The sequence below is a fragment of the Hemiscyllium ocellatum genome, chromosome 5, assembly GCF_020745735.1.
Source record: "Hemiscyllium ocellatum isolate sHemOce1 chromosome 5, sHemOce1.pat.X.cur, whole genome shotgun sequence".
Classification (NCBI taxonomy): domain Eukaryota; kingdom Metazoa; phylum Chordata; class Chondrichthyes; order Orectolobiformes; family Hemiscylliidae; genus Hemiscyllium; species Hemiscyllium ocellatum.
The window spans coordinates 112764950-112789778 of record NC_083405.1 but is presented as its reverse complement, the minus strand read 5'-3'; the positions used below and the strand labels follow the sequence as shown (position 1 = coordinate 112789778).

At 39.5% G+C, this 24829-nt stretch overlaps 1 protein-coding gene across 2 annotated transcripts in view; it reads left to right on the top strand.

Annotated features, from left to right (window-relative positions):
- Positions 1–24517, top strand: part of gtpbp4 (GTP binding protein 4) — a 38096-nt gene extending 13579 nt beyond the window's left edge. For both annotated transcript variants that reach the window (XM_060825603.1, XM_060825605.1), the window contains 11 exons: positions 1082–1273; positions 6814–6879; positions 7852–7941; positions 8666–8776; positions 13919–13993; positions 14072–14123; positions 15729–15829; positions 18398–18598; positions 20125–20190; positions 21488–21631; positions 23146–24517. In XM_060825603.1, coding sequence (XP_060681586.1) covers positions 1082–1273; positions 6814–6879; positions 7852–7941; positions 8666–8776; positions 13919–13993; positions 14072–14123; positions 15729–15829; positions 18398–18598; positions 20125–20190; positions 21488–21631; positions 23146–23298 — 1251 coding nt within the window. In that variant the 3' untranslated portion in view covers positions 23299–24517. The remainder of the gene's footprint in view (positions 1–1081; positions 1274–6813; positions 6880–7851; positions 7942–8665; positions 8777–13918; positions 13994–14071; positions 14124–15728; positions 15830–18397; positions 18599–20124; positions 20191–21487; positions 21632–23145) is intronic.
- Positions 24518–24829: the final 312 nt, after the last annotated feature.

Below are 24829 nucleotides of genomic sequence, written 5' to 3'. Positions count from 1 at the left end.
GCAATCCCACTACCAATGGATGAGACTTAAACTCTGCAGTCCTTCCGCAACCAGTCTTGAATTGTACAATCAAACAATCCTGCAGAGGAGGATGATTCACAAATAGCACCATTCTTGATGAGGAAGCCCAGTGTATCAGTACAAAGCACAAGTATTTGCAAACATCTTCAGCTGGAAATGTGGAGAGGATGATCTGTCTCAGTCTCTCCCTGTGGTTCCCAGCATCACCGATGCCAGCCTTCAACCAATTCTATGTCCTGTGTTTATAATGTAGGCCAAATCCAACCCAGCTAGTTCTAACCCCAACAGTCTGATTTTTGGTTATCTGTAAAGTAGTAATAGATGTTGCCAATTGTGTTATCAAACAGCACTTGCTCAGCAATAATTTGCTCACTGTTGCTCAGTTTGGGTTCTGACACGTGGCACTTAACCTCATTTACAACCTTGGTCCAAATACAGACCAAAGAGTTGAACTTCAGAGGGGCAGTGAGAACTAAAAGTGCTATCAAGGTGTATGAACAAAACTAGAACCAATGGGAACTAGGAGGAAACTGTATCTGCTAGTTGGAGTTGTGCCTAGCTCAAAGGATGATGGTTGTGGTTGTTGAAAGTCAATCATGTCAGACCCAGGATATGACTACAGGAGTTGTTGGCCTTGTGTCCTCAGCCCAACCTCTTCAGCTGTTTCATCATTGACATTGTCTCCCTTGTCAGGTAAAAAGTGGGAACGTTTGTGATGGTTATGCAATGTTCAATGTAATTGTTTCTCCTCCCGACAGTAAAATACTAACAATAGCCAGGTTTTGGGCTGATATTCTGCTTGTTCTGGTTCACAATGACCAATCCTGATAATACTCTGTATAAGTCAGTGTAAAGCTTTAGACATTTTCCTGACATCATCCTTTTCTAAAGGGCCAGAATCTTATTTCCTTAACTAATTTTGTATTCTTTGTGATGTCTGTCATGAGTCTCTTTACTGGTTAATGTAGCATCAGTGTTCAATGCTTTATTCAATTCTTAAATGAAAAATATAAAATTGAAGAAAGGGCTAAACCTGAAGGTGATGATTTTTCTGCATTAGGTAGTTGATACGCCTGGAATTTTGGATCATCCATTGGAGGAGCGGAATACCATTGAGATGCAGGCGATCACTGCACTGGCTCATCTCCGTGCTGCTGTTCTATATGTGATGGATGTGTCAGAGCAGTGTGGCCACACTGTGGAAGCACAGTTGGAACTCTTCAAAAATATTCAACCTCTTTTTGCAAATAAGGTAAAATTTTGTATTTGAACATGGGAAAATTTCACTTTAACTATTATTAGTAATGTCATTGCTGTTTTAGCTAACTTTGCTGTTTTCAAATTGGTTGCCTATTTCCTACATTACGCCAAAGACACTATTTATGAAGTAATTCATTGGCAGTAAAGTTATCAGGATTATGGAGTTGCGAAGACGCTATATAATACAAGCCTAAAATTCTTATTCTCATTTGAATTTTCACTTCATCACAACACCTATGATATGCTTAGTTTTGAGTCAATTTGCTGCAGAAGCATTTTGGTGATAGACAGTTCTGTGGTTAAAGGCATAATTATATTTAAATGAAAGATTTAGAATGGCTAACTTAGTTTTGATATTGTGGAATCCACAACCATCATTAGTGATTTGTTAACTTTGATTTGTTAAAGTTAATACCGTAGTGGTTGAAGAAAAGGGGATTAAAATTATTTGCAGGGGAATAGGGTTAAGACTAACACTCACAATGAGGTTAAGTATGGTCACCACCATTCATACCACTTAGAGAGTGCAGTGCAATAGTGGTTATATTACTGAACTAGTAATTTGAAGACCTGAACAATTAATCCAGAGTCATGAGATAAATCCTACCAGGAGGCTGGGGGATTTAAATTCTGTTAATAAATTAATTGGATTTAAAAAGTTGGTAGAGAGAGAGAGAACCCACACAATTACTGCCTTTGCTGTTTTTGAATTTGTGTGGTTGCTGGACATTGGAGTGCATCTGGGAAAATTAACAAATAGTGAATTTCACAACTAATCTTGGAGGAACAGGTTTGGGCCAAGTTCACAACACAGAATCAGATAAGTTGGTTGTTGTTTTAAGTCTGTCCAAGAGAAAGGCTGTATTAGTGACTACAGTGGGTTCTTCCTTGATTATGTTTTTTGGAGATAAGTCTCTTGATTAAACTTAAATATAAGCCATAGCTATTAATGTAACCTGGTGCAGTGTTTTGTAGAGGAACAGGACGGTGTTATTTTCTGGGTCTGTAGATTGTGAAGGAGCAAAAATGGCCTTTGATAGAGTGATATGTACTTCTTGTCAGATGTGGGAGTTTAAAGAGAGTTTAAGGGTTACTGCGGATTATGTCTGCCATAAATGCTGTTGGATGCGAATCTTATCAGATCGAGTGGATCGGTTGGAGAGACAGAAACGATGAGGAATTTGCAACAGCAACAGTACGTGATGGATGGCAGCTATAGGAAGAGGGGAACACTTCAGATACAGTCACATAGATGGGTTAACTCCAAAAAGGGTAAGAGAGGTAGGCACCTAGGGCAGGAGTCTTTTGTGGATATACCCATTTTAAACTGGTATCCTGTTTTGGAAAATGTAGGGGGTGATGGATTCTCAGGGGAATGTAGCACGGACAGCCAAGTTTCTGGTGTTGAGACTGGCTCTAATGCAACGAGGGGTACGTCGGGCTCCAAGAGATCAATTGTGTTAGGGGATTCTGTAGTCTGAGGTACAGACTGACATTTCCGTGGCCAGCCAAGAAAAAGCAGAATGGTGTTGTTTCCCTGGTGCCAGAATCAAGGATGTCTCAGTGCAGAATGTTCTAACAGGGGAAGAGGGGCCAGCAAGAGGTCATTGTCCACATTGGAACCAGCGACATAGGAAGGGAAAAGGTTGAGATTCTGAAGGGAGATTACTGAGAGTTAGGCAGAAATTTAAAAAGGAGGTCCTCAAGGGTAGTAATATCTGGATTACTCCCAGTGCTATGAGCTAGTGAGGGCAGGAATAGGAGGATAGAGCAGATGAATGCATGGCTGAGGAGCTGGTGTATGGGAGAAGGGTTCACGTTTTTGGATAAAAGCAAATTACTGTGGATGCTGGAATCTGAAACCAAAAGAGAAAATCTCAGCAGGTCTGGCAGGGAGATGGTGAGGAAAGAGATCAATCTGAGACTGGTACAGTTGAGAACAAAGATGAGTCAAACAGTCAGGGCTGGCAGGGACACGGTAGGACTAACAAATTAAATGGTATTTATTTCAATGCAAGAGACAGGCAGGGAAGGCAGATGAACTCAGGGCAATGGTTAGGAACATGGGACTGGGATATCATAGCAATTACAGAAACATGGCTCAGGGATGGCGGCCTAATTTTCCAGGATACAAATGCTACAGGAAGGATAGAAAGGGAGGCAAGAGAGGAGGGGGGAGTGGCATTTTTGATAAGGGATAGCATTACAGCTGTGCTGAGGGAGGATATTCCCAGAAATGCATCCAGGGAAGTTATTTGGGTGGAACTGAGAAATAAGAAAGGGACGATCACCTTTTTGGGATTGTATTATAGATCCTCTAATAGTCAGAGGGAAATTGAGAAATAAACCTGTAAGGAGATCTCAGCTATCTGTAAGAATACTAGGGTGGTTATGTTAGGGGATTTTAACTTTCCAAACATAGACTGGGACTGGTGTACTGTTAAGTGTGTAGAAGAAAATTTTCTGATTCAGAATGTGAATGTACCTACTAGAGAAGGTGCAAACTTGACCTACTCTTGAGAAATAAGGCAGGGCAGGTGACTGAGGTGTCAGTGGGGGAGCACTTTGGGGCCAGTGACCATAATTCCATTAGATTTAAAATAGTGATGGAAAAGGATAGACCGGATCTAAAAGTTGAAGTTCTAAATTGGAGAAAGGCTCATTCTGACGGTATTAGGCAAGAACTTTCAAAAGCTGACTGGAGGCAGACGTTCGCAGGTAAAGGGACGGCTGGAAAATGGGAAGCCTTCAGAAATGAGATGATAAGAATCCAGAGAAAATAATCACCCTGTCAGGGTGAAAGGGAAGGCTTGTAGGTATCGGGAATGCTGGATGACGAAAGAAACTGAGGGTTTGGTTAAGAAAAAGAAGGAAGCATATGTCAGGTATAGACAGGATGGATCGAGTGAATCTTTAGAGTATAAAGGAAGTAGGAGTATACTTGAGAGAAATCAGGAGGGCAAAAAGGGGACATGAGACAACTTTGGCAAATAGAATTAAGGAGAATCCAAATGGTTTTTACAAATATAGTAAGGACAAAAGGGTAACTAGGGAGAGAATAGGGCCCCTCAAAGATCAGCAAGGTGGCCTTTGTGTGGAGCCACAGAAAAAGGGGGAATACTAAATGAATATTTTGCATCCGTATTTACTGTGGAAAAGGATAGAGAAGATATAGACTGTAGATAAATGGATAGTGACATCTTGCAAATTGTCGAGATTACCGAGGACGAAGCGCTGGATGTCTTGCAATGGTTAAAGGTGGATAAATCCCCAGGACCTGATCAGGTGGGAAGCTAGAGAAATGATTGCTGGGCCTCTTGCTGAGATATTTGTATCATCGATAGTCACATGTGAGGTGCAGGAAGACTGGAGGTTGGCAAATGTGGTGCCACTGTTTAAGAAGGGGGGTAAAGACAAGCCAGGGAACTATAGACCAGTGAGCCTGACATCGGTGGTGGGCAACTTGTTGAAGGGAGCCCTGAGGGACAGGATGTACATGTATTTGGAAAGGCAAGAATTGAATAGGGATAGTCAACATGGCTTTGTGCGTGGGCAATCATGTCTCACAAAGTTGATTGAGTTTTTTGAAAAAGTAATAAAGAAGATTGATGAAGGCAGAGCAGTAAGGCGTTCGACAAGGTTCCCCATGGGAGACTGATTAACAAGGTCAGATCTCATGGAATACAGGGAGAACTAGCCATTTGAATGCAGAACTGGCTCAAAGGTAGAAGACAGAGGGTGGTGGTGGAGGGTTGTTTTTCAGACTGGAGGCCTGTGACCAATGGAGTGCCGCAAGGATTGGTGCTGGGTCCTCTACTTTTTGTCATTTACATAAATGATTTGGATGCGAGCATAGTTAGTAAGTTTGCAGATGACACCAAAATTGGAGATGTAGTGGACTGTGAAGTGGATTACCTCAAAATACAACAGGATCTTGACCAGATGGGCCAATGGGCTGAGAGGTGGCAGATGGAGTTTAATTCAGATAAATGCAAGGTGCCTCATTTTGGGAAAGCAAATATTAGCAGGACTTATCCACTTTAATGGTAAGGTCCTAGAGAGTGTTGCTGAACAAAGAGACCTTGGAGTGAAGGTTCATAGCTCCTTGAAAGTGGTAGATAGGATAGTGAAGAAGGCATTTGGTATGCTTTCCTTTATTGGTCAGAGTATTGAGTACAGGAGTTGGGAGGTCATGTTGTCGCTGTACAGGACATTGGTTAGGCCACTGTTGGAATATTGCGTGCAACTCTAGTCTCTTCCTATCGGAAAGATGTTGTGAAACCTGAAAGGGTTCAGAAAAGATTTACAAGGATGTTGCCACGGTTGGAGGATTTGAGCTATAGGGAGAGGCTGCATAGGCTGGGGCTGTTTTCCCTGGAGCATCGGAGGCTGAGGGGTGACCTTAGAGGTTTACAAAATTATGAGGGGCATGGATAGAATAAATAGACACAGTCTTTCCCCTGGGGCCGGGGAGTCCAAAACTAGAGGGCATAGGTTTAGGGTGAGAGCGGAAAGATATAAAAGAGACCTAAGGGGCAGCAATTTCACGCAGAGGGTGGTACGTGTATGGAGTGAGCTGCCAGAGGAAGTGGTGGAGGCTGGTACAATTGCAACATTTAAGAGGCATTTGGATGGGTATATGAATAGGAAGGGTATATGAATATGGGCTGGGTGCTGGCAGGTGGGACTAGATTAGATTAGATTAGATTAGATTAGACTTACAGTGTGGAAACAGGCCCTTCGGCCCAACAAGTCCACACCGACCCGCCGAAGCGAAAACCCACCCATACCCCTACATTTACCCCTTACCTAACACTACGGGCAATTTAGCATGGCCAATTCACCTGACCTGCACATCTTTGGACTGTGGGAGGAAACCGGAGCACCCGGAGGAAACCCACGCAGACACGGGGAGAACGTGCAAACTCCACACAGTCAGTCACCTGAGTCGGGAATTGAACCTGGGTCTCAGGTGCTGTGAGGCAGCAGTGCTAACCACTGTGCCACCGTGCCGCCCACAAATTGGGTTGGGATATCTGGTCGGCATGGACGGGTTGGACCGAAGGGTCCGTTTCCATGCTGTACATCTCTATGACTAAGTAATGACAGCTATGCAAATATCTTACGATCATAAAGACCCACCTAATTTGCTAATATCTTCTAAGGAAACATTCCATCCTTATTGGTCTGGCTTGTGTGTGACTCCCAACCGTTACATTCTGGTTGACTCTTAACTGCCTTAAAATGGTCTCATGAGACATCTAGTTGGGCCAAATTATTATAACAAAGAAAACAACGCACCATATCATCTGCAGTTAGTCAAGATGGTGGCTGACCACCTGTTTCCCAAATTATGAATGGGTATTAAGTGGTGACCTTTGTAGTGCATATTGTGTGGATGAATTAAAAATAAACAAATGATTCATTCTTTGTTCTAAATCATTGCAGTTCTATACGTGATCTTTCAATCAATGTATCTGTATCCAAGAAAGATGGTTTACTTTGTTTCACTAACTTGCTTTATTGTTTCAGCCCCTTATTATCATTGCAAATAAATGTGATGTAAAGAAGATCGACGAACTTACAGAAGAACAGAAGGTCGGTATCTGATGATAGTGTGCAACATGTACAATTAATCAATTAACTGGATTTAAAGCCACTGTCAAAATCAACATTTGCTCCATTTTTGCATCTTTTCTGGATAGCAAATTTCAATCATCAAAAGTAAATTCTTTTAAAATAAAAATACCTTTCTAAAGGTCTTGCCCATCCTTAGATAATATTTATGTCAGCCCATTTATTTCAACAGATCTAATTTTCTGAGAAAGCTTTTTGATTAAAATTCATCTTTTTAAAAGCTGGAAATAAGTGGCTGTCAATCATGTTGATGTCAATGAATTGGCATAAAACTTGAACTAGTTCTGTCATGTTCTTTAAGAAATGAAATTAGTCCTGAACTAGTCTGGTTTCTGTGTGACCTTGGACCTCAGCTGGGGTGTGCCATATATGACGTACACTAGAAATTCAACAGACTCTGTAGCATTTTCCAAACTGATAACTGCTACCACTAGAAGGACAAGGGCAGCAGAATACACCACTTGGAAGTTCCTCTCCAAGCCATTCACCATCTTGAGTTGAAAATATGTCACTGCTCCTTCAGTATTACTGGGTCAAAATCCCTGAACACTGACTGTCATGGCAACTGTGAGTTTGCCTGTACCAAATGGACTGCATTTGTTCAACAAGGCTGCTCACTAATACCTTCTCCAGGGCAGTTAAAGGTGGGTAATAAATGCTGGCCTGGTCAGTGATGTCCACAACAATAATAAGCTAAGTCAGTAAGTAGCACCTTCCAGATTTGAGACAGTTTCTAAGATGTGTTTGTTTGGTATTTATTATGGGATCTTTTGAATGTTTTTCAACATTTGTGATGCTGTCACACGCTTTTGTGTCCAGTTTCTACTTTAATCAAATGCGCCTCAGGCCTCTTGAGTTGATGAGGCGTGGTGTGAGATCTCACTGAAGTACTGTGACTATTCAATCACAATTATGCTTTATCTATTCTTACAGAAAAGCTTTGCAGATTTAATGGCAGATGGAATCATTGTAACAGAAACAAGTACTTTGACAGAGGAGGGGATCATTAAAGTTAAAACTGAGGTGTGTTTTTTCTTTTGTTTGAATTTCTGTTTTAGAGGTATAACATATACACAAAGCAGAAAGATTAGCTTCATCGTTTATTTTCTACAAGAATGATACAGTAACCAGGTTGAATGTATGGTTTATAAAGCTGATCTTGTACATGATAGTTTACTGAATGAAGCTCAAGGGGCATTTCTAAGCAATTCGAATAGAGTACTCTGTTTGGTAACTTGTTCTGCTTGGTCTTATCCATAGTTATTGCAAACTACAGAAAGTGACTTGCTACTCTCCTATCTTTATTGTGAGGATGGCAAAAATGAACAAACCTGGGCGGTGAAGAGAAGTTAGGTCTGTTAAACTTGGAACCAGGTTGGATAGAGGCAGTAGAATTGGAAGAAGCAGTTTCAGGAGTTCCTTTTTTGGGAAACTGGATTTGATATTTTTAATCAACCTGTTTAGACAGTTTTCGACACACCCCTGGAGCAGATGGGACTTTGCAAGCAGACCTTTTGGTCCAGAGGTTGGGAAACACTACACTTCACCACAATAACCTTTGGATACTGGATTAAGCTACATCCAAATATCTGATCTATCCAGTTATTTCAAATTATTTGTCCAAAGGTTTGCTACATTGGGGATTGAGTTGACATGTGATTATTTAGGTTTCCTTTGAAGACTTGGCTTTTGAAAGGGCAGCCTTAGTAAATCAGTTTTAACAAACCTATTTACTTAATGTTATTAGGCATGTGACAGCCTCCTTGCTCATCGTGTTGATAGCAAAATGAAAGGCAAGAAGGTGAATGATTTACTGAACAGACTCCATCTAGCTGTTCCATCAAAGAGAGATGAAAAGGTGAGATAAGCATAGCTTTTTTTTGTTGATGTTGCAATCAATAAAGATTTCTTAATCATGTGTTGGGTAACAGCCATTCAACATGACTTTTTAAACAAATGGTTTGATCTCCAAGACATGACTCCCCTCCCCTCCCTTTGTCCTGTTTGATATTTGGATTATTCAAGTTTTTCATCTTGTTGATTTATAAAAGTGGGATTTTTGATGTTTGCATGATTGAAAATGGAATGCCAAAGTAAAACCAAGTTAATTTGTCCATTCAACACTGTCTGAGCTTGAATGGTGAATGGAATGCATAGCGTCCTTGTTCTCATTTGTGTCTTAATTTAATGTTCACTCTTGGGTCTTTCTAACAGAGATTACTTTATAATAAACTGTAGGAGATAAGTCAGAGGAGTCAAAGTAAGCCATTCAGCTTATCAAGTTTGCTCTACTATTCAGTGATATCATGTCTGATCTCATAATCTCAACTCCAGTATCCTGCCTTTTCCCATTATCCCTTCCTGATTAAAAATCAATTTATCTGAATCTTAAGAATACGTAATGACCCATCCTTGATAGCCCTCTGTGGTAAAGAACTGCACAGATTCACAACTTTCAAGAGAAGAAATTCTTCCGAATCTCTATATTAAATGCTTAACCTGAGATCATGCCCTCTGGGCCTGGATTCTCCTGTGAAGTGAAACAACTTTTTAAAAGTCCCTTAAAAATGTGTCAATGCCTCTCATTATACAAAATTCCACTGAGTACAGCTCCAAACAACTCAGTCCTTTCATATGACAGTGCCACTATAACTGGTATCAGCCTTGGCTTGGTTTGCCTCGAATGGCAGTGTATATTTCCTTTGATTAGTGGTTCAAAACTCTTTACAGTGGTCTGATTAGTCCAATATTAATACTGCATTCTGTTTGAATTAAAGAACAACAGTCTGCTTACCTATCCAGTTACTGCTTGAGATTTCTGGCTGAGGACTCCCAAATCCCTCTGTCCTGCCAGTTCTTGCAGTCTTTCTCCATTTAAATAATATTCAGCTCCTCTATTCTTCCTGCCACAATACAAACCTCACATTTTCCCGCATTTTATTCCATCTGCTAAGTTTTTATCCCACTCGTGTAATCTGACCGTATGCCCGTGCACGCTGTTTGTTATCCTCACCACTTGCCTTCCCACCTATTTTTGTGTATTCCACAAATTTGCTTGTAGTGCATTCACTTTTTTATCCAAGCCACCACTGATTACTGTGGCACTCTTCTAATTACAGGTTGCCATCATGAAAATCCCCTCAGATCCCAACTCTGTTTTCTATTAGATGGCTAATCGTCTACCTATGCTTGTACCATTTTGCTTAGTCATATTAAGTAACCTAATGTGTGTTATCTTACCAAAGGTGATGCGAAAATCCAAACATATTACCTCCACTGCTTCCCCTTTACCTATCCTTCCTGATATCACCTCAAAGAATCCAGCAAATTTGTCAGATATGATTTCCTCTTCAAGGGCTTATGCTCGAAACGTCGAATTCTCTATTCCTGAGATGCTGCCTAACCTGCTGTGCTTTGACCAGCAACACATTTGCAGCTCCTCTTCATGAAGTCATGCTGACTCTGCTTGACCGTATTCTATATTTTTAAATGTTTTGCTGTTACATCCCTTATAATAGAGTCTAGCATGTTCCCAAAAACAGACGTTAAGCCAACTGGCTTAGTGACCTGATTTTTGTTATTTGGTTTCCTCTTTTAAACTAAAGGTGTTCCATTGTCAGTTTTCCAGTCGTCTAGGACTTTTCTTGAATCCAAGGATTCTTGGAAGATTGCTACCAGTGCATCCACTATTTCTTTATCTGCTTCTTTTTATTATTCTAGAATCCATCCCATGAAGTTCAGGGGATTTATTGATCTTTAGCCCAATTAGTTTCCCTTAATCTTGTTTTGCAGTGATTATTATTGTATTTATTTTCTCTCCTCCTTTGGCCCTATGATTAGTTAGTAATTTTGGAATGTTATTAGTAGTGTCTAATACTACGAAATATGATGCAAACTCTTCATGCAACTTCTCTGCCATTTCCTAGTTCCACATATTATGTCTCCAGCCTCGTTCTTTCAAGGGGTTATAGTCACTTTGGCTTCTTGCTTCCTTTTTATATATTTAGAGAACTCTTGCTGTCTGTCTTGCTATTACTTACAAGTTAGCCTCAAAGTTTTTTTTTGGTCTTTTTTTTAGTAATACTTTCCCAATCCTCTGGCTTAGCACGGATCTTTGTCACATTGTATTTTTTCTTTCTATTTGATGCTATCCTTAACTTTCTTGGTTAGCCATGGTTGGTTTATCCCCTTTCTGGAAACCTCCTTCCTCACTGGAATATATCTTTACTGTGGGCCATGAAATTGCTTTCTTTAACATCTGTCATCGTTCCTCAACCATCTTTACTGCTAAACTCTTTTCCTCGTGCAGTCTTGCCAACTCACCCTTGTTCCTGTTGTAATTAATTACTTAAACTTAACACAGTTGTTTCTGATCCAAGCTCCTCCCAATCAAACAGAATGCCAAATTCTACCATGTTAGTGACAATATTTCCAAGGAAATCTTTTACTCTAACATAATTTGTTAAATTTGCTTCATTATACATCACCAGGTTCAAAATAGCCTGATCCTTGGATGGACCCTTTTCACCCATGCTTAACTTTTATTGACCTATGCTAGTTTCCTCATGGCTCAGATCGCAATCCAGCTATTATTAACTCAACGGTTCACTTGTTTAACTTAGTTCCCTTGTCTCCTTCCTATCTGAAAGATGTTGTGACCCTTGAAAGGGTTCAGAAAAGATTTACAAGGTAGTTGCCAACGTTGGAGGATTTGAGCTATAGGGAGAGGCTGAATAGGCTGGGGTTGTTTTCTCTGAAACATTGGAGGCTGAGGGCTGACCTTTATTGAGGTTTACAAAATCATGAGGGGCATGGATAGGATAAATAGACAAGATCTTTTCCCTAGGATGGGGAGAGCAGGAGTTTAGGGTGAGAGGGGAAAGATATAAGAGACCTAAGGGGCAATTTTTTCATGCAGAGGGTGGTGCGTGTATGGAATGAGCTGCTAGAGGAGGTAGTGGAAGCTGGTACGATTACAGCGAAAGGCATCTGGATGGGTATATGAGTAGGAAGGGTTTAGAGGGATAAGGGCCAAATACTGGCAAATAGAAGTAGATTAGGTTAGCATATCTGGTCGGCATGGACAAGTTGGACCAAAGGGTCTGTTTTGTGCTGTATATCTCTGATTGTATGACAGTGTTAAAAATCTTTAAGCAAATCTTCCTTTCTAGTCTTAGCAATGTTAATAGAACCAATGTGGTCAATGGATGCTGGATCACTCCCTCTACAAGTTTTTCTTTAGCCCCAAGGTGATGTGCCTAACCATGGCAAATGGCAGACACCACAGCTTTTGGAATAGCTGCAAAGAATGTTATGTGTCACCCTAATTATACTGACCCATATCACAACATTGTTATTTCTATTGCCCTCTTGAATTCTTCCCTGTGCTAATGTGCTGTGGTCAGTTGGCTCATCTTGCCTCCTATCTGGGATGATTGCAGGGACTGATGGTCCTCAATTGCCTTACCTGCAGTTACCCCCTCCTATCTCTGATCATAGGCTGGTCTTGATTTACCTAGTCTGAGGGATGTGACTGGCCTTTGGAGCAAAGAATCAAGGTAGCTTCCTCCGTTTCTCCTCTTCCTTCAACAGCCCCCTCCGAGTCCTCAGTTCTGATCTGAAGCCCCTCAAGCCGCAGGGGCTTAGTACAGATGTGTCCACTCTGGATCACATTGATGCCCAGCTGTAAGTCTTTATAAACCGCAAGAAAAATCAATATCGATCTAATACTTAAGCAGTATCTTTGCAAGAGAGAGAGAGAAAGAAACACTGGAGACCTAATCACGAAATGAAGACCTCACTTTTACTTTAAAGAGTAGAAGTATTCACCAACCAAATTCTTTCCCCGCATGTGTGTAATGCTTAGCATTATTTTACTTGGGTTGTTTTTACTCGCTGAGCTTTGAGGTGCCACGTCACACTGTAGCGTCACCCTGGCTGAAGTTTCATGAACTAAGGAATTGTGGCTTGTACTGTCCTATTGAGTGCATTGGCCTTTTGATTTTGTTTGACATTTTATATTATTTGGTTGAGAATATGAAAGGCATAGTTAGTACATTTGCGGACAACACCAACATTGTTATCAGTGAAGAGGGTTTTCTGAGATTACAAAGGGATCTTGATGAAATGGATCCATGGTCTGAAAAACGGCAGATGGAGTTCAAGCCGGATAAATGTAAGGTTATTGCATTTTGGTACAACAAACGAGGGCTTATACAATTAAGGGTAGGGCCTTGTGTAATGTTGTAGAACAGAGGGACCTAATGGTACAGGTGCATAACTCTTTGAAGTTTTCATTTGCGTATAGACAGGGTGGTTAAAAAGGCATTTGGCACAGTTGCCTTCAATGCTCAGTCCTCTGCGAACTCATGTTGAGGTTGTACTGGACATTGGTGAGGTCTCTTCTGCAATACTGTATCCAGTTCTAGTCACCCAGTTATGGGAGGGATATTATCAAGCTGGAGAGGGTTCAGAAAAGATTTGAGAATGTTGCCAGGTATGGAAGGTTGAGTACAAGGAAAGGCTGGGTAGATTGTGGCTTTTTTCACCCGAGTGGAGGAGCTTGAGAGGCGATCTGATCAAAGTTTTTGTAAAATAATGAGAGGTATAGATTTAATGGTAGTTGATTTGTTTTTTTCCCCCTAGAATAGGGGGTTTCAAGACTAGGGGGTACATTTTCAGGTGAGAAGAGAGATTTAAAAAAGATGAGGCAAAATTTTTACACGGTGGTTTGCATATGTAATGAATTTCCTGAGAAAGTGGTGGATGCAGGTACAATTACAATGCATGAATAGGGAAGGTTTGGAGGGATATGGCCCAGTGGCGGACAGGTGGGACATTTCGTTTGGCATGGATTGGTTGGACCAAAGAGTCTCTTTCTGTTCTGTATGACTCTACTGCGGCACTTCCCCTGTTTACAGCACACAAGTTAGTGTTTTGGATGTCTCGAGTTAAATTTGCATTGAAGAAGATTGTTTTGTCCTGTCTTCTGCTATTTTAGGAAAGGCTGCCATGGATACCTGAAGGAGCTTCCAAACGCAGAAAAATGGAAGTTGATGCTCCAAAACGTAAAACGGTTAGTGACAAAGTGGATTGTAAGCAATTATTCCAAATTTCTGTCAGGACTTTATCATGACTGCTGTTTCTCTGACAGGAGCGGGACTTGGAGTTGGAGTTGGGTGATGATTATGTCCTGGACCTGCAGAGTAAGTAATTATTTGAAATGTATGTTTTTTGTCATCATCCACATAATAAATAGCCACAGTTAAAATTATAATTGATGTTTTGAACATTTGACATTACTCTTACTAAAATCTGTATATTGTGCTGTCTTAAAAGGTGATCCTGCTCGATATATCATTAGACTGACAGGCATAAAGTTTTAATTAGAAGTAAATGTAAAATTTAATTTTCAATATTGAGTATGGCAAGATATAAGAATTTGTCAACAAAGGGAATCGGGAAGAAGAACAAGATATCAAGAAAGATAACTTTTATCTAATTTTCAATGCAGACCTGTAATAACTAATTTATGATGTTGTAATTACAACAGCACTAATGCCTACTGACTGGGAAAGTGTCAGATAGAGTTGTACATACACGACACGTCCTGATATCTTTTCCATCCAGCAGCAGTAGATTAGAATTTGTGTCTCAAATGAGTTTGTTCTGCATTGTTGTTGTTATTTAATGTAAGTTGTATCAATTGGGTGTCCATAAGCTTCACCCATGCAACTATAGTCTTGAAAATGAACTGTGTCTGTGGAAGGACTTAGTATCTGGTCGATTAGGTCATTTGGATTGCAAATGGGGCTTGCAATCCAAGGATTACATATTCACATGGGTAATGAATTTTTAAAATATTTTCAAATTGCTTATTTTATTGATTTTTATGAGAAACTATCCTTAAACTAAATATTATAATCCGTTTTTCTTTTGAGTTAATTGAATGTTCAGAATCTAATTTCTTAATTGTATGACTTAATTTCCTGAATCGTCAAAAGCATGATTTGCAGAGGAAGCCTTTGATTAATCAACGTGTAATCTAGATTCAAGAAGTTGCAATATTTAAGGACTGAACATATCTAAGTTTGTAGGTAACATGATTTTGTTGTCAGCCTCTGTCAAGCCAACTTGTTTGTTTTAATGCAAGCAAATGACTTGGACAGAGACTGGAACTGTACCTGGGCATGAAGTGCTCCATTTGTATTAATTCATATGTAATAGCAATCTTGTCACCAACTTGGAACTGAATGAAAGTTTCACAGCAGTTTGTCTTAAGCTAGGGCCCCTATTGTTGTGCTAGTTCATATCTCCATCGCCTGACCTTGATGGTAAGATGATCATCAACCCATTGCATCATTAAAAGCTGCTATTTAGTTCATGGAATCTATGCAAACTGAGTAAACTAGCCACTCATTCTTAATCCCACTTGCCAGCACCTAGTCCGTGGCTTTGCAGGTTTTTGTGTTTAAGGTGCAAATCAGATGTTTTGAGGGTCCCTTGATGATTGATATCAGCCAACTTGATATTTCCATTGACAGTTTGGCTTAGTGTACATTTAACTAGCTTTAGTAAAGATATATATGAAGTCTTGGAAAGGAACTATCTGTGGACATTGTTTATTGGTTATTTCATTTAAATGTCACATGCAGGTAGAAATCCTTTCCAGATGTACTGAACGGGAGTACATGGCTGACTGGAGTTTGAGCCTATGATTTGTCCATTCGCCAATAATATTTGTGTGGCAGTTTCACTGCTAATTTATCAAATACTTACACCACAGTAAATAACATCTGTTCATTCTTTAGAACACTGGGATTTAAAGAATGAGTCTGAGAAGCATGATCTGATTCCTGAAGTATGGGAAGGTCACAACATAGCTGATTACATCGACCCTGAAATTACGCAGGTGAGTCAGGGTTATCGTCTAACCTTTTTAATGTTATTAGTTTCGTGATTTGAGAGAGTAATTTTATTCAAGACCTCAACACAGCACAACAATTGCTTATAGAGTCATTCAGCATGGAAACAGACCCTTTGGTCCATCTCATCTGTACTGACCACACATCCCAATCTGACTTAGTTTCCTTTGCCAGCATTTGGTGCATATCCTTCTAAACGTTTCCTATTCATATACCGATCCAGATGTCCTTTAAATGTTGTAATTGCATGCAACTCCACTACTTGCTCTAGCAGCTTTCTCCATACCTGTGCCACTTTGTGGAAAAAGTCATCCCTCAGGTCCTTTCTAAATCTTTATCCTCTCATTTTAAGTCTATGCCCTCTAGTTTTGGACTGCCCCACCTGAGGAAAAATAATTGATTATTCATTTTATCCATGTCCCTCATGATTTTATAAACTTTTGTCATGTCATCCATCAGCCTCTGATGATCCAGAGAAAGAAAGCTGGCCAATTCAGCCTCTCAGTATAACTCAAACATTCCAGTCTCAGCAACATCCTTGTAAATCTTTTCTGCATCCTCTCAATATTCTTCCTATAGAAGGGTGAACAGAATTGTACACAGTATTCTAAAACTGGCCTCACCAGTGCTCTGTACATCTGCAACATTACATCACAACTCCTATACTCAGTGTTCTGATAAATGAAGGCAAATATGCCAAACACTACCTTCACCACCCTGTCTATATACAACTTCACTTTAAGGAATTATACACCTATAACCCAAGGTCTCTTTGTTTTTTCCTGGACTGTCTGGGGCTGAGGGGTGACCTTATGAGGGGCATGGATATTTGCCAGGGTTGAGGGAGTCCAGAACTAGAGGGCATAGCTTCAGGGTGAGAGAGAAAAGTTTTGAATGGAACCTCGGGCAACTACTTCACGCAAAGGGTGGCGCGTGTGTGGAGTGGGCTGCCAGAAGAAATGGTGGAAGCTGGTAAAATTACACCACTTGAAAGGCATCTGGATGGGTATATGAATAGGAAGGATTTAGAGGGATATAGGCCAAGTGCTGGCAAACGGGAGTAGATTAAGTTAGGATATCCAGTCGGTATGGATGAGTTGGACCGAAGGGTCTGTTTCCATGCTGTCCATCTCTGACTCACCAGGATCCTACCATTAAATGTACACTCAAAGTACTGTCTCTTGCTTTGCCTTAACAAAATGCAACACCTGACATTACCTATATCAAACTCACATCTGTCACTCCTCAGCCCACTGATCAAGGTCCCATGGTACTCTGAGAAAACTTCACTGTCCACTACACCACCAGTTTTGGTGTCATTTACAAACTTACTAAATATGCCTCCTGTATTCACATCCAAATTGTTTATACCAAATGCCAAAAAGCAGTGGACTCTGCACTGATCGTTGTGGCATGCTTCTGGTCACAGGCCTCCAAATCGAAGAGTAACTCTTTACCACCACCACCACCACCTGTTTCCTAACTTCAAGCCAATTTTGTGTGCAGATGGTTAGCTCCTACTGAATTCCACATGATCTAACGTTACTAACCAGCCTATAAAACGGAATCTTGTTGAACGCTTTGTTGAACTTCATTTAGACAATGTCTACCACTCTGCCTTCATCAGTCTTAGAGTCCTAGGGATGTACAGCATGGAAACAGACCCTTCGGTCCAACCCATCCATGCTGACCAGATATCCCAACCCAATTTAGTCCCACCTGCCAGCAACCAGCCCATATCCTTCCAAACTCCTCCCACCCATATATACCCATCCAAATGCCCCTCAAATGCTGCAATTGCACCAGCCTCCACCACTTGCTCTGCTAGCTCATTCCATACATGCACCACCCTTTGCGTGAAAAAGTTGCCCCTTAGATTCCTTTTATATCTTTCCCCTCTCGCCCAAAACCAATACCCTCCAGTCCCGGACTCCCCCACCCCAGGGAAAAGACTTTTGTCTATTTATCCCATCCATGCCCCTCATGATTTTATAAACCTCCTATGAAGTCACCCTTCAGCCTCCAACGCTCCAGGGAAAACAGCTCCAGCCTGTTCAGCCTCTCCCTATTGCTCACATTCTCCAACCCTGACAATATCCTTGTAACTTTCTTCTGAACCCTCCCAAGTTCTTTGTCACTTTCTCAAAAAACTCACTCATGTGCAGGAGACACAATTTTCCACACCATGTTGACTTTGCCTAACAATCCTTGCCTTTCCCAATGCATGTAAATCCTGTCCCTTAGAATCCTGTCCAACAACTTACCCACCACTGCTTTAAGGCTCACTGGTCTGTAATTACCAGGGTTTTCTGCATAGGGTTCTCTGTATGTCAAACTGCCTATGTTACTGTTTGTTGAATTGTCCTTAGAATATGGTTTGAATCAGCCACCTGGTTTTTGGGGAGTAAAATAGACGCGGTTACAAATGCCTAGGGATTATTAATGCTTTTTTTATTTTCAAAAACTGCATTTTGATATAATTTTCTAATGTGTGTTAGCTCTCCGTCTTCTATTTGGTGTCAGATTTTTAAAAAAATGTGCACTCGTCTTTTCAGAAATTGAAACAGTTGGAAAAAGAAGAAGAACTGAAACAAATGGCAGGTGAATATGATTCAGATTCTGAGAGTGAGGATGAAGAAATGAAAGACATTAGGAAGTTGGCCTCTCAAATTAGAGAAAAGAAAAAGATGCAAATTTTGATATCCAGAGAGAAACAAACGAAAAAGGGTCCCAAGATGCCAAGAACGGCTAAAAAGGTTGGTACTTCTCGTGTGTACTACTTTCAAGAATGGGTTCTTGTGCAATATCTTCGATCATAAACTTCAAAATTAAATTTATTCCAGTGTATCAGCATATTGGTGATCACCTTCACTTCTCCCACTGTAAATATTTATTGTGGTCATCTAGGTTTACGTGACAAGTGGAATTGCTGTTCCAGACTTCTCACTTCGATTAGGATCCACAATCACCTCCTGGTAGTCATTCTGGTCAACCCAAACTGTTGCCTCCTTTTGTCATACTTGCGGTCTTTCCGAGTGTGCTTGCCAATATGAAATAAATTCTGTGCGCTTTTGAGTTTTAAATACGTAGCACTTGATAGCCAGTTGAGATAACCAACACAACATATTGCCCTTAAATACTGTCACATAGTAAAATTGTAAAATGGGGAAAAGTATTGCAACATCCCTTTAAAAGATGGTGTTCTTTTTGGTGCTTAGAGATTTAAAAATGGATGTCTGCACAGTTAAAAGTGCAGGTGCACAGAGAGCACCTGAATTGAAACATATTATATCAAACAGCCTAGCATAGCAGCATTACTACCCAGCCAACAGTTTAAATTCAGCCAATTAATTTAAAAAGACTCTTGGAGACTAAGGACCAATTGAATTTAAAACTGATTGTTTTGACACATGGAATCCAATCAAATTATACGAATTTGATGCGTCATGGGGGTATATAAAACCAGGAATTTTGAAAATCAGCAGAGAGCCAACTGCCATATGAAGAAATAAACGTCTCACTCTCTCAAGAAATCTCTAAGAAAAAAATGTACTATCTATCCATCTGTTCATAAACGGTACCACAGCACGGTCAGCTAATATTCCAGACTTTGGCAGACTGAGAAGGTAATTTGGGCAGATGAAGACAGAAAAACATTCAGGAAGACATATCCAGTGTGAACTTTGAGAAATTAAATTTCAATTTATTAATTTCTTATTAATTAGGTTGAAACAAGTGGGACTTATGTTTATTTGCACAGCATTCATTCCAGGAGAATTTAATTTAGTTCAGGAATAGTTGGTCCTTGGGGGGAATTGTCCGATTTGATAGTAATTCTGCTAAATTGTTTACTGTTAGAGTTGAATAAATAAATTGTTATTTATTACTTACAAAGTGGACATCAGAGATTTTCTTTCCTTTTAACCCACTTTAACAGAGTTGATGGGAGAGGCAAATCTTCTAGGTATTAGTGAAAGGTAGAAGGGAACCTCTGCTTCCATCATGACTGATTGACGTTGATGTGTCGGTGAATTACCGGAGGAGTTGCACCCCCCCACCCACCCACCCCAAATAACAATATATTCAAGATAGTTACGATAGTGAAGTTCTAAATTGTTTTGCAAAAGTCAGCATTATAGTCTGATTCATTACATGTTTCTTTGACCATTATAATAACATTTCTAAACATAAATGAATCCTGATGGATACATTGGATGAGATGGTAGAATCTTCTTACAGAAACTTGAAAGCAAAAGTTCTAACTTTTTTTCTGTTTTTACAGATTGAACGAAAAACTTTGGAAAAGGAGATGGGATCACTTGGTTTAGATATGGATGACAAAGATGATGTAAGTTTTTTTTTAAAAAATAAATATTACTTAAAATTGTTCAGTTCTGGTGAAGGGTCACTGGACCCAAAACGTTAACTCTTTTTTTTCCGTAGATGCTGCCAGACCTGCTGATTTTTCTTTTCTATAGATTTCTGTTTTTTTGTTTTCCAGCATCTGCAGTTCTTTGTTTTACTTAAAGTTCAATCATTCTGTTCAGAAAGAGAGATGGCTATGGCCAAGGATCAATGTATATATTCAGTTTCTTTGCGTTGCTGTGTTCTTGTAGTGATGCTTTGTGGAAAACGCGTGCTTCCTCCCAAGAAGGCAGGATGAAAAAAGATGAAGAATCTTTTCCTTTTAATCCTTCCCCACTTCAGGCATATGATCCAGCCACTGATGTACACCTTGTCAGTAGTTGATGCAAGGTGCTGTTGAATCACATGGTTGTTTCCTCCCACATCATGTGGGTTGTATTCTCTGTTGGTTTGTGGCAACTTTGTAAAGCGTGCTTTAAAATTGTGCTCAATTCTACAATAAAGAGCGCAAGTCCAATATCATTGTTTTGCTTTGAATTAAGCGTAAGTAATATGACACTGTACAATGTTGTCCTCTATACTTGTATGTTGATTTTTTTTTAATTGCATGAACTGATTGCCAAATTTAGGTATCTTTATACCAAGAGTGGCAAGCAAGTTAATGTGTAGATTAGATTAGATTCTCTACAGTGTGGAAATAAGCCCTTCGGCTCAACAGGTCCACACTGACTCTCCAAAGAGTAACCACCTAAACCCATTTTCTCCTGACTAATGCACCTAACGTTATGGGCAATTTAGCATGGCCAATTCACCTGACCCGCATATCTTTGGACTGTGGGAGGAAACTGGAGCACCCGAAGGAAACCTGCACAGACACTGAGAATGTGCAAACTCCACGCAGACATTCACCCAAGGTTGGAATTGAACCTGGGACCCTGGTGCTGTGAGGCAATTGTGCTAACCACTGTGCTGCCCCAAGGTCAATTATGCACAGGCCTGCGGGTACTATGAATTTTCCTAGCTGTTCCTCAAACTATTATCCTCTCGTAGTCAAACGTTAATATTAAGCTTCAGGAGTTCAATAAATAGGTTGAAAGCTGTTTTGACATGCAATAGTTTGCCCTTCCTTGGAAGTTATGACAAATTTACATTCTTAAACTCCATTACAAATGTAGTAATGTTCACAACTTTTAGAGTTTTTAAATGCATTGAATTATCATATTTTAAAATAATTGTGAGCTGCTTAAGTGTAAACTTTATCTTTTCCTCACATGGTTTAGGCACACTATGCTGTGCAGGCTCGACGATCTAGAAGTGTCACCAGAAAGCGTAAGCGTGAAGAATCCCAACCACCAACATCTAAAGTTCGAAGTCGGAGCACTTCTCGCACTCCACGTGATCTTTCTGGTGTGCGTGATGACAAGGTTTGTTCTCAATACACAACAATGCACTTCACTGTTTTGAATAGCATTTTGATTTTTTTCAAGATGCTATAACTCATCTCAATTCCACATATACAAAAACATTGTCAGTTTGCGACAGTCATCAATAATTTTGCTTACGTTTCTCCAAGAGAAATTTTGAAAACTGAAAATGCTGGACAACTGTGATCTAGTTGTTGTTTGCTTCTTGGATGAAATGTGATTGTTTTGGACCCTTGTGCTTTTAACATCCCTTGATAAAATTTGGGATGATTTATTTGTTGCATAAGAGTGGCATTTTTGTTCACATTTTGTTTGGAAGGAAAATAAAGGTTTGGTAAGCTGATGTCTGCTGCCAGTTCCAAATCAATGACCACCTCTTCCTATTTCTTATATTCTTCTATTTAACTAACTTGCATGAGTCTTTAGGTACTGGAGGAGATTGAGGGTATTGTAATGAGGTGCTACACAATAGGCTTGTGAACAAGGATAGAGCTGTGGAATAGAAGGGATGAGATGGTGGTGTTTTGGGGGGGTGGGGGGAGGTTTTGCTGAGTGCATTCTGAAGGCTGAGGAAGAGTGATCCTAATACAAAGATGCACAGTCAGTAAGGAGATGATGAAAAATGAATTCCATGGGATGTGGAATTCTGTACTGCAAAAGTATGTTGAGACTTAGTCTATGAATATTATTTGGAAATAAATGGATAAATTTCTGGAGGAGTATAGGGAGAGAATGGGTGTATAAATGGGATCATTGGTGATGTTGAGTGGCAGAGTGGGCTTGAGGGGCAGAATGAACTATTTATTGTGTTTCAAAGAGGTGACTTAATTAAAAGATAAAAGATTCTGAGGGATTTCGACAGGCTGGATGTGGAAAGGATGTTTCTGCTTTTATGGGAGAACTTAGAATTATATGTTACTGTTTTAAAGTCAAGGATTGCCTATTTAAGGCTAATTGTTTTCTCTAAGGGTCATGAGTTTTTGGAACCTCTACTCCTGAAAAGGTCATCGAAGCAGAGTCCTGGAATATTTTAAAGATAAAGATAGATTCTTGTTAAGTAAGGGGATGAAAGATTATCTGGAATGGGTGGGAATGCAGAGTTGAGGCTACAATCAGGTTATGAACTGAATGGTGGAGTAGGCTCAAGGAGATGAATTATCTCATTCTTAATTCTTTTGTTTGTCCATGCTCCTGTACATCCTGGTCAATGTTGTCTCCAGTTTAAGCAACACTTTGATTTTTAAAATACTTAGTATGTGTTTTCAAATTTCTCCATGGCCTCACCCCTTCCTATATTTGTAATATCCACTAGATCACAACCATCCAAGTTATCTGCGATCATCCTATTTTGGTATCTTGAGCAGAACTGCTCTTCCTGTCTCATTTTTGCCTTAATGTTCCTGTGAAACCCCATAAGATGTTCTATCATATTTCAGATGCTATATGAATATGAGCTGTTAACACTGTCACCTTTTTCTTTGCATTTTGACTTAAAATATTTTTGTTCTGCTTAGATGTTGAAGAAGGTTAAGAAGATGATGAAGAACTCCCAACAGGATATGAATCGCATGGGAAAGAAAGGAGAAGCTGACCGACATGTATTTGATCTTAAACCAAAGCATCTATTTGCTGGCAAGCGAAAAATGGGTAGAACAGACCGTCGGTAAACTAAAAAGAAGTTAACCCACTCTAGATTGCAGGACTTGGTGTTTAATATGCAACCCATCAGAAAAAAGCTAAAGCATCTTGATTTACATGTGATGGAAGGACTGAGTGAGAGAAATCTTGCACAATGGAGAGATCTCATCAAGAGTATAATTGTGCTTTGAAAAAAAAATTAATTTGAATGTTAAATTTGAGCTTTGTTGTTCATTCAAGGACATGATTCCTGAACTCAAGCAATAATACGTAAGAAGCATTTTTCGAAACTGAAATAGTCGAATTTTGGAACGTCTGACAGAATTCTACTTTGAAAAGTTCCTGAATGCTACCAAATGTTTGCAGATGATGACAGTTTGATATTCTGAATAGAATTTTAGCAATGTGCATTGTAAACAGAATGATCAGTTCTTACATTCGTAAACAAGATTTAATTTGAGTTCATTTAAATGGATGAACTTTAAAAGTGGGCTTATTATTTGGTTCATAATTGAAGTGTTATAATCCTGACTGCCTCTAATCCAGAAATGCCAGATATTTTCCATTTAAAATTACTTAACGTTGCTATCCTGTTTATTACAGCTTTTGTATTGGTTGAGAATTTTTTGAGATCTTGTCTTCCAGTTGTTTTAGAACTGTGCAGTACATTATTTTGTGTTCTTTAAGCTATTAGCAGATCTAGCCTTATACTGTTTGGAGGATTTTTTCCTATACTTTAGGAAAAGTATATGCTTTAACTTATTTTATTTCGTATTCTCAAGTATTTGTCTGCAGCACGAAATGAGATTGCAACAAAATGCTAAAATCCTTTTCTTTTAAAAGGTCAATTATTTGGTATTTCTAGTGCATTTCCAAACATCTAACTAAGTAATAAAATTAATTTTTAAAAAAGCTACGTGTAATATATTTTAAAACAAATAATTCCTAAAATATGTTCCACGTGTTTTTCTAGTACAATTACTTGATAAATTCTGTAGATAATTAGTATTAATGTTGGTCTTTGAGCATGTATTTGTGTTTTGTTAGAAGTGTTACAAGAAATATTATCTTCTGACTGAAGTAATGATACTGAAAATGTGCAGTCATGCCATGTTTCTAAGATGGAAGATTACTTGGATATCGTGTAACCAGTGGATTCTTTATTTCCCTCCCGTTTTTCAGTCTTCGCCCACGAGTGCTCGTGCACCATTCTATCTCTCTGAAATAAAGGTGTCACTCAAATTTCAAGTTTGTTGTATTTATTGGCTCTTCCCTCATGTTTAGGATCCCCAAGATATTTCCAGTTTCTATTGGGAGACTTCAACTTTGTGGGCGAGCTGCTACTGTCCAAATGATGAATGGAACTTAAAAGAGATGTGGAAAGTAAATGGAATGCTTGCCTTTATATCTAGAGGACTGCAGTAAAAGGATGCAGAGGTTATGCTGCAGTTATGCAAAACCTGGTTAGATCCCACTTGAAGTACTGTGTACAAATCTGTACACTACACCTTTTAGAAGGATATATTAGCTTTGGAGTGAATACAATGTAAGTTTACAACA